The sequence below is a fragment of the Miscanthus floridulus genome, chromosome 15 (genome assembly GCF_019320115.1).
Source record: "Miscanthus floridulus cultivar M001 chromosome 15, ASM1932011v1, whole genome shotgun sequence".
Classification (NCBI taxonomy): domain Eukaryota; kingdom Viridiplantae; phylum Streptophyta; class Magnoliopsida; order Poales; family Poaceae; genus Miscanthus; species Miscanthus floridulus.
Window position 1 is genome coordinate 22,498,770 of NC_089594.1, and position 10,289 is coordinate 22,509,058.

General features: G+C 42.6%; 1 protein-coding gene across 4 annotated transcripts; it reads left to right on the forward strand.

Moving 5' to 3' along the window:
* Positions 1-79: 79 nt before the first annotated feature.
* LOC136508646 (pentatricopeptide repeat-containing protein At5g65560-like) lies at positions 80-10,013 on the forward strand. Of its 4 annotated transcripts, none has more exons than XM_066503382.1 (6): positions 80-3,064; positions 7,713-7,905; positions 8,105-8,209; positions 8,310-8,518; positions 8,683-8,963; positions 9,053-10,013. In XM_066503382.1, exon 1 carries the CDS (start codon positions 95-97, stop codon positions 3,056-3,058), a length of 2,964 nt encoding a protein of 987 aa, XP_066359479.1. In that variant the 5' UTR covers positions 80-94; the 3' UTR covers positions 3,059-3,064; positions 7,713-7,905; positions 8,105-8,209; positions 8,310-8,518; positions 8,683-8,963; positions 9,053-10,013. The 4 variants fall into 4 exon arrangements, with proteins under 4 accessions (XP_066359479.1, XP_066359478.1, XP_066359477.1 ...); XM_066503381.1 differs by having other exon boundaries at positions 9,056-10,013; XM_066503380.1 differs by having other exon boundaries at positions 8,683-10,013.
* Positions 10,014-10,289: the final 276 nt, after the last annotated feature.

Below are 10,289 nucleotides of genomic sequence, written 5' to 3' on the forward strand. Positions count from 1 at the left end.
TTAGAGTCGTGCCATTCGTTCCGCTTCGCCGCGGCCGCCGCCTCCGTGTCGCCGACGCCCCGCAGAACCCTGAACCCTAAAGGCCGCCGCCACCATGCGCCGCCTCCCGCCCGTTCCCCGCCCCGCCGCCGCCGTCGCCTCCACATCCACCCCGGACATCGTCGCGGAGCTCGGCCGCGTCATCTCCACGCGCCGCTGGAACAAGGGCCGCGCCTACAAGCGGCTGGCCCCCTCCGTGACGGCCGCGCACGTGGCCGCACTCTTCCGCACCCCGGTGTCCCCTCTCGACCCGGCCACCGCTCTGGCCTTCTTCGAGTGGGTCGCACGCCGCCCCGGGTTCCACCACACCGCCGCCTCCCACGCCGCGCTGCTCCAGCTCCTCGCCCGCCGCCGCCCGCCCGCTAACTACGACAAGCTCGTCGTCTCCATGATCAGCTGCTCCGGCACCGCAGAGGACATGCGCGAGGCCGTCGACGCAATTCAGGCAATCCGTCGAGTGGGTGGTAAGCGACTCGTGCTGTCCCCAAAGTGCTACAACTTGGCGCTCAGGTCGCTGTTGCGATTCGACATGACCGAGCATATGGGGAAGTTGTACGCGCACCTCGTGCAGGAGGGATTGTTGCCAGACACAGTGACTTACAACACTATGATCATGGCATACTGCAAGAAGGGCAGTCTCACCATAGCGCACCGGTATTTCCGTCTGTTGAGGGAGTCTGGGATGGAGATGGATACATACACTTGTAATGCATTATTGCTGGGGTACTGCCGAACAGGTGACTTGAGAAAGGCTTGCTGGCTGCTTATGATGATGCCGCTGATGGGTTGCAGGAGGAACGAGTACTCCTACACCATTTTGATTCAGGGGCTCTGTGAAGCACGGTGTGTACGGGAGGCACTTGTGCTTCTGTTCATGATGGTACAAGATGGGTGCTCCCTGAACCTGCACACATATACACTCTTGATCAAAGGTCTTTGTAAGGAGGGTAGGATTCATGATGCCAGGGGGTTGCTTGATGAAATGCCTCTGAGAGGGGTGGTTCCAAGTGTTTGGACGTATAATGCAATGATTGATGGGTACTGTAAGTCAGGAAGGATGGAGGATGCATTGGGGATTAAGGCACTGATGGAACGAAATGGGTGTAATCCAGATGACTGGACATACAACAGTCTGATTTATGGCCTATGTGGTGGGAAGCCAGACGAAGCCGAAGAATTGCTGAATGGCGCTATTGCGAGGGGCTTCACACCTACAGTTATCACATTCACTAACATCATTAATGGGTATTGCAAGGCTGAAAGGATTGATGATGCACTCAGGGTAAAGAGTTGCATGATATCAAGCAATTGCAAACCTGATTTACAGGCATATGGAGTGTTGATCAATGTCCTCATCAAGAAGTGTAGATTAAAAGAGGCTAAAGAGACGCTGAACGAGATGTTTGCATATGGTTTAGCTCCTAATGTTGTCATCTACACCTCTATAATTGATGGGTATTGCAAGGTTGGGAAGGTTGGTGCTGCACTAGAGGTCTTCAAATTGATGGAACATGAAGGTTGCCGTCCAAATGCCTGGACTTACAGTTCTTTGATATATGGGTTAATTCAGGATCAAAAGCTTCATAAGGCAATGGCTTTAGTAACTAAAATGCAAGAGGATGGGATAACTCCGGGTGTTATCGCTTATACTACTCTGATTCAAGGCCAGTGCAAAAAACATGAATTTGATAATGCTTTCAGGTTATTTGAAATGATGGAGCAGAATGGCTTGACACCTGATGAGCAAGCATACAATGTCCTAACTGATGCACTATGCAAGTCTGGAAGAGCTGAAGAAGCTTATTCATTTCTTGTCAGGAAGCGAGTCGTCCTCACAGAGGTGACATATACATCCTTAGTTGATGGTTTTAGCAAGGCAGGCAATACTGACTTTGCTGCCGTCCTTATAGAGAAGATGGTCAATGAGGGTTGTAAGGCAGATTCGTACACATATAGTGTACTGTTGCAGGCTTTATGTAAACAAAAAAAGCTGAATGAAGCTTTGTCTATACTAGATCAGATGACCCTAAGTGGAGTCAAGTGTAACATTGTTGCTTATACAATAATTATCAGTGAAATGATCAAAGAAGGGAAGCATGACCATGCTAAGAGCATGTTCAATGAAATGATTTCATCAGGACATAAGCCTAGTGCAACCACATATACTGTATTCATTAACTCGGACTGCAAGATAGGTCGAATAGAGGAGGCTGAGCATCTAATTAGGGAAATGGAAAGAGACGGTGTCGCACCTGATGTGGTAACCTATAATGTATTCATTAATGGCTGTGGGCATATGGGATATATGGATCGTGCATTTTCTACTCTGAAGCGCATGATAGATGCATCATGTGAGCCAAATTACTGGACTTATTGGCTTTTGCTCAAGCATTTTCTAAAAATGAGTTTGGTTAATGCTCATTATGTAGACACATCTGGCATGTGGAACTGGATTGAGCTGGACACAGTTTGGCAGCTTCTTGAAAGGATGGTGAAGCATGGCTTAAATCCTACGGCAGTGACATACAGTTCTATCATTGCAGGATTCTGCAAAGCAACACGTCTAGAAGAAGCATGTGTGCTTCTTGATCATATGCGTGAAAAAAATATATCTCCCAATGAAGAGATATACACAATGCTTATCAAGTGTTGTTGTGATATCAAGCTCTTTGAAATGGCCATGTCATTTGTTACCGACATGATAGAATTTGGGTTTCAGCCTCATCTCGAGTCCTACCACTATCTTATTATAGGCCTCTGTAATGAGGGGGACTATGACAAGGCTAAATCACTGTTCTGTGACTTACTAGGAATGGACTATAATCATAATGAAGTTGCATGGAAAATTTTGAATGATGGTTTGCTCAAAGCTGGCCATGTGGATTTGTGTTCACAGTTGCTGTCTGCTATGGAGAATAGACATTGTCGGATTGACTCTGAGACATATTCAATGGTGACTGATAACATTCATGAGGCTTCTGGCAGTGTGGTTAATGAACTGAGAGGAGAAGCTGCCTGACCGATGGTAAATTTCATTTTCTATTCTTTCCCACAGTGTGCAATTGTTTTCTGTGGTTAATCAACATTTTGAAAGCATCCATTTCATCTGGATCATCTGATATAATGGTTAGTGGTCCCACAGATCATGTGGAGTATGCTGTTCATACCATAACAACAACAACAACAAGCCTTTAAGTCCCAAACAAGTTGGGGTAGGCTAGAGTTTTAAGTCTCCTTTTATTGCCTCTACCCAAGTCAAATTCGGTCTTCCTCTATCTCTCTTCACGTTACTATCCTGGCTTAGGATTCCACTACGCACCGGTGCCTCTGGAGGTCTCCGTTGGACATGTCCAAACCATCTCAGCCGGTGTTAGACAAGTTTTTCTTCAATTGGTGCTACCCCTAATCTATCACGTATATCATCGTTCCGAACTCGATCCCTTCTTGTATGACTGCAAATCCAACGCAACATACATATTTCCGCGACACTTATCTGTTAAACATGTCGTCTTTTCGTATGCCAACATTCTGCACTATACAACATAGCAGGTCTAATCGTCGTCCTATAAAACTTACCTTTTAGCTTCTGTGGTACCCTTTTGTCACATAGAAAACCAGATGCTTGGCGTCACTTCATCCACCCTGATGAGGACATCGCCACGCTGGACACACTGACGCCATGGTCTTCCCCAAGTTGCAATTCGTTCCCAACTCAGCTGCCACGTCACCCTCGGATTCAGCAGACACGTCGTCACTGTTTCGGTCATAACTTCCTCATACGACGTCGAAACGGGCCGTTCTTGGATGCGTTGGAAAGGGGACGACGACGCCGTCGTTTTGGATCTGGTCCCAGCTCCAGAAGGTCCGTGGATCATTCTGTGTGACCACGGCAAGGTGCTGCGTCACCTATTTGGGCCAACTTGGCCATGTATCGTGTCGGGCCTTAAGCCCAAGTTGTGGGCGCCCAACCCCTGGCCGTCCCCAACCCTAGGTCGAGTCTTAGACTATAAACACAGCCGCCGCCGCTGCTACACAATTGGGTTTTGTTTAGAGTTTAGTTTTCCATCGAGAAACTAAATCGTTCATTGTAACTGTGGTGACAAATCCTTTTACAGTGATCCAGGGCCCCCGTTCTTGATCTCCTCCACTGTGTCGATTAGTCCTTTGGAACCGAGTTCTAGAACCCTCTATTGATATTTGCGTCATTCATATTTGCAATATCAGATTGCATGTTTTACCTTCTTGCTTGTGCTCTTCGATTCGCTTGCAGGAAAAGCCTTTTTGGCGAGGTCAATCAAGTTGTGCTTGGTTGATAACCAACGGAGCAGTGGTGTAACGGTTGCAGGGTTCGAATCGTGTCTGATTTGAAGCCGGATCGCCAACGTCGAGATCTCCACAAATCGAACTTACCGGCTACCTCTCGGAAGATCGGGCCTGTACCCATCACACCCTGCTTTGATTCTATGCCTAACATCTTCATCAATATCCCTGTCTCTCTGTAGCATTGATCCTAAATATCGAAAGGTATCCTTCCTAGGCACTACTTGACCTTCCAAACTAATATTTTCCTCCTCCCGAGTAGTAGTGCCGAAGTCACATCTCATATACTCAGTTTTAGTTCTACTGAGTCTAAAACTTTTGGACTCCAAAGTTTCCCGCCATAACTTCAGTTTTTGATTCACTCCTATCCGACTTTCATCAACTAGCACTACATCGTCCGCGAAAAGCATACACCAAGGGATGTCCCCTTGTATGTCCTTTGTGACCTCATCCATCACTAAAGCAAACAGATAAGGGCTCAAAGTTGACCCTTGATGTAGTCCTATCCTAATCGGGAAGTCATCCGTGTCTCCATCACTTGTTTGAACACTAGTCACAACATTGTTATACATGCCCTTAATGAGCCCGACGTACTTCATTGGGACTTTATGTTTGTCCAAAGCTCACCACATAACATTTCTTGGTATTTTATCATAAGCCTTCTCTAAGTCAATAAAAACCATGTGTAGGTCCTTCTTCTGTGGTTAATCAACATATTTTATCAAAATGCTTGTTGCCTAAAAACTGGAACAACATAGCTCTTTCTTCCATTTTGTTCATGATTCCATTGAAGCCCAAACTTGGGAATATTCCAATTCTTATTGGTCTGTATATCAATCTATAATTCAACATTTGGTAATGTTTTGCTTGGCTGTTAGTCTTGTAAAAGTGTATGCAAAAGCTTTCGGTACAACTAGTTTGAGTAGATTATTCCTTCTCTATGGTTGTGTCGTTCTGGTGCAAGTGGTAATCAGATACTGAAATTCTACTGCTTACGATTTGATGCTTACTACTTAGCTTTATCATATTCATGTTGATTTGATAAACAACCAGGTAGAGAATAGTTTTGATGACATAACTGGCAAAGTGGTAGCTGACTTTGGCTGTGGTGAGTGCTTTACTGGATGGTGAGTCAGTATGTTTAACTTGGTAATTTTAGGCAATCATGTTCTTCTTTCCCTGACAATCCCTCCAGCGTGTAATGTCTACTTCAGTACAACAACAACAACAAAGCCTTTAAGTCCCAAACAAGTTGAGGTAGGTTAGAGTTGAAACCCATCAGAAGCGATCAAGGTTCAGGCACGTGAATAGCTGTCTTCCAAGCACTCCTATCTAAGGCTAAGTTTTTGGGTATATTCCATCCTTTCAAGTCTCCTTTTATTGCCTCTACCCAAGTCAACTTCGGTCTTCCTCTGTCTCTCTTCACGTTACTATCCTGACTTAGGATTCCACTACGCACCGGTGCAACTGGAGGTCTCCGTTGCACATGTCCAAACCATCTCTACCGGTGTTGGACAAGCTTTTCTTCAATTGGCGCTACCCCTAATCTCTCACGTATATCATCGTTCCGAACTCGATCCCTTCTTGTATGACCGCATATCCAACGCAACATACGCATTTCCGCGACATTTAGCTGTTGAACATGTCGTCTTTTCGTAGGCCAACATTCTGCACCATACAACATAGCAGGTCTAATCGCCGTCCTATAAAACTTGCCTTTTAGCTTCTGTGGTACCCTTTTGTCACATAGGACACCAGACGCTTGCCGCCACTTCATCCACCCTGCTTTGATTCTATGGCTAACATCTTCATCAATATCCCCGTCCCTCTTTAGCATTGATCCTAAATATCGAAAGGTATCCTTCCTAGGCACTACTTGACCTTCCAAACTAACATCTTCCTCCTCCCGAGTAATGTCTACTTCAGTAATTTTTTTTAAAAAACAAACTTCCTGTTTAGTGCTTATGTTTGTATTTTGCACGGTTCTTTTATACGCTGATGGATCTAACAAGAAGTGTTTGCCTCTGTAGTCTGTAACTGTGTCCTGATAGATTGTGCCTAAGTTCTTGTTTGCTAGTAATTGTGCACGTGTCTTGCAGATGAAGCTAAAACAAAGAGTAGTATTCCATGTCATGAAATGATTTTAGATACTGTAGAATACTTTAAACACAATTCCTATCCATCGGGTGCCTGATTATTTTAGTCTGTCAGGCGACGTTGCTACCTGCAGTGGCTAGTAGAAACCTGTTTCTTGCCTCTTTTGGTTATCACATCATCTGCCCTCTTGTGATTTATTAATTGTTTTTTGTATTATAATATATTATTAAAATTTTGTCCTTGTCTAACTATAGAAATAAATTGTAAATTGTTAATTGTTTTTGTGCTAACACAAATTAAATTTTGTCAGGTTTGTGGTTTTGTTTATTCTCGAACCCGAAAATTGCACATTATATCTATACAAATTGCAACGAACTAAAACTGTAATTTTAACATAAAAATTTATGCTATAACCGTTGTCTGAAAGAAAGTTAAAATTCAGGCACCTGAATTTTAGCAAATCCCAACTTTAAATACTCCTCATTAATATTTATGGCACACAGCTGAACCAAACACACCCATAGTATGCTTCCTGATATGAAATTAGGCTTTACCATTTATTCTGGGTGATATTTATCTCTCTTGTAGCTACAATGCTCAATATTATAGCAGTTCTATTCTCTTTTTTTTTCAACAGGTCATGACTGAATAAGCTAACATTTGCCAATTTTCATTACTGTGTACAGCCTGTATAAAATGATATCTAATGTGTGATACTTAGGCTCTGTTTGTTTCAGCCAGCTTCTGCCTTTTGCCTCAGAAGCAGAAAGCTGAAGCAAACAGCTAGCTTTTGAAATCGGCTTTTGGGAAGCAACACTTTATTTTTATTAGAAATTTAGAAGCTAGAAGCTGGTGTAGGAACTTATGTTGACTTCTAAGTTCTAAGGGATGATAATCTGAGGGGTATTACATATATTATACATTTCAAGAAACAGGTTTTCTAGAAGCAGTGACATCATTTAAAAGCCGGTTTTTGAAAAGCATCAGCAGAAACCAACATGCCCTTAGATATGATGCTATTGTTTATTAGTGTGCCAGTGCTAACTGTGATGTACCGTTTTGATATACTTGCTTTAGAAGTTTCTTGGTAGTGTTGGGCGTGCAACCTGCCTTTTCTGTTTCTTTTTTCTTTTTAAAAAAACTTGGGAGTCGAGCATATGATTATCCCTTTTTGAAGATTAAACTACTCCAGAGCAATGAAGCCTCAATTTCATTAATTTTATAGACTTGTTGATTCTTCTGGTATTTATGAACAGGTACATTGCTTAGGAGTGAAAGTAAGAACTTAACCACTGCCACACTTCAGTCAGGACAGGAGGAAGCCATTTCATCGATTGATCATCATTTTCCAGGAAATGACAATGCTAATAAGGGTGATTTAGTTCAAAATGACTTTCATAGATGTCCTGATCCTGATGTAAATCAGACTTCTGGCCAGCATTTGCTCACGTATGCCTACACCCAATCCCGATGTCTCTCTCTCCACTCTCCTCCTCCCCCTTCCTTTCCCCTCTTCCTCTCTCCATTACAGGCATGTGTGTACACAGGCTTTAGTTACTTTGATACACTGGGACCTTCTCACACATTATTACAGGCAGTGTTTCATTTGAATGGATAAATAAATTAATCCTGCTTTTTCCCCATGTAGCATGGATGGTTACTGCTGCTATATTTATCCTGTCATTGAGAAAAGGTTGCAAGGTTTGTGGAGTAATAACTTGGAGCAAACTAATACAGAAAAATGGTTATCATGGTAAATTCCTGCTGCCTCCTTCCTGTCAATTAAACAGAATCCACTGCCTTTCTTTTTTTCACATCTAAAAATCTACTTTATTTTCTTCCAATTTGAGTAGAAGAGTTATCTTGCTCTATTCATGATGAGGACCTTGGTGGTTCATCAGCAAAACTTGGGAATTAGCAGATAAAGCTGCCCTGGATCAAGTCTGTAAAGCAAAATCATCAGATACTCTCAAGCATTCACCTGATGATGAAATAGAAGGGGAAATAGTTTATTTACAATCCAGGCTACTCGACAGTGTTATTTCTATGAAGCAGGGATATGGTAAGTTTTTATTTGTCATGTACATTATTATTCCTTATGCAGCCATACAAGATGGTTTTGGTTGTTGTCCGCTTTATTAATTCCCTTGCTGCTGCAGTACTATCTTAATAATTAGTCTTCGTAGTGCTAAAATGAACTGCTTACATGTGTTTATATTTCTTCAGCTTTCTGAATCGAAATTTCAGTTCGTCTTATATCTTGCATAAGATTTGATACTCAAGGTTGTCCAGAATATTTCTTATGAGTTGGATTCTTTCAATAAAAAAAAGAAAATGGGATCATATCATTGTGAATCAGTTTCTTCGTGATCTGAGTGAAGCTAAGAAGCGCAAAAACTCAGAGAGGAGACAAAGGAAGCTCTAGCTATCCTGGCTGCAACTGCACCTTCTGTTGTACCGACCTCACGAAATGCAACATTGAGAATGTGACATCTACTAAACGAGAGGTTATCACTGTGCTTTGCTTGTTCAGTTGTTTCTTGTCAGGCATTATCGTTTTTTTATTGACGTATGTTTGTTTCCTGAATATGCCAAGAAGCATTGTTGGATCCTCAAGAATTGGCCAACTATCTTCATCGCCACAAGCAAAGGATTTATCATTTTCCAATAGCAAATTCTAAGAAGAAACTAACTTTGGCATTTTCAATCTGGCAAAATTCTCCAAGAAAAGTGTTCTTACCTGTGATATATGTTTGTGATGCGATACTGTATTGAACCGTATTTTTGCCTGCTCCGCCTGTAAGGTGATTTGCAAGTACCTTGCTCACCAGGTTGTGCTTGCCGCCCGCTCGCCGGTCTCAAGGCGCAACTCCTGGGCTCCATGGTGGAAGCCGACATGTCATCCATCACCTTGCGTGTGCTTGTCCTGCCGATGACGAGATTGGGGACTACCTGGCGGATGACAATGTTTTGGCACTTGCATTGGACCGGTTCGCGTTGGATCGCCTCAAGATTTTGTGTGCTGGAATGCTGTGGGATGAAACATATAACTCCCCGCAGCTGAAAAAGAAGTGCATTGACTATTGCGGAGGAGAAGAATTTCAAGAAGGCAGTGTTAGGTTTCATTCAGCTGGTGCAACAATTCCCATCGATTCTTGATGAGCTGAGGGTGAAGGTTGGAGCATAGAGGCCTGCAGCATGCCAGCATATATACATGCATGCTAGCCTATGTGGCTATAGTACTAGGCTTATGGCATTTTAAGTTCGGCAAATGCTATTTAAATCGATTGAGAAGTGCTTGAATTTTCGGTTTCTATGTGTCGCTACTATTATGATACTACTACTACCATGCGCATTTTGTATTACCCAATCAACAATTTGGTATGTGAATTAGAGCTGTGTCGATAGAAATAGAAACATCTGAAGATACGTATGAGTCTTCAACCATGCTCAAGTACGTCTGTGGAATGTTACCTCTATGCTAAGGAGTAGTAGCATTGCACTATAGTTATCCAATTGTAGTAGGAGCAACGTATTAATTATTTATATTAGTTTGGACATTTTTCTCTTTGTTCGTTGTTCGTTTCTAACACAATATGTATATAAATATTCTCTAAACTTTGTCTAGTTGCGACAAACTAATCAATTACATATATATATGTTTGTTTTTTCATCCATAACCGTAGTTTGTTCCCTGACACTTATGTGTATCTTCAATATGGATTTATTTAGTTGAAACCTTATATTAAATTGGTGAGGGTAAAATCACCATTGAGGTCCGGAGTAAGGGCTTAAGCATTTCTACCTCTATTTTGAAGCGAATTGGTGATTTT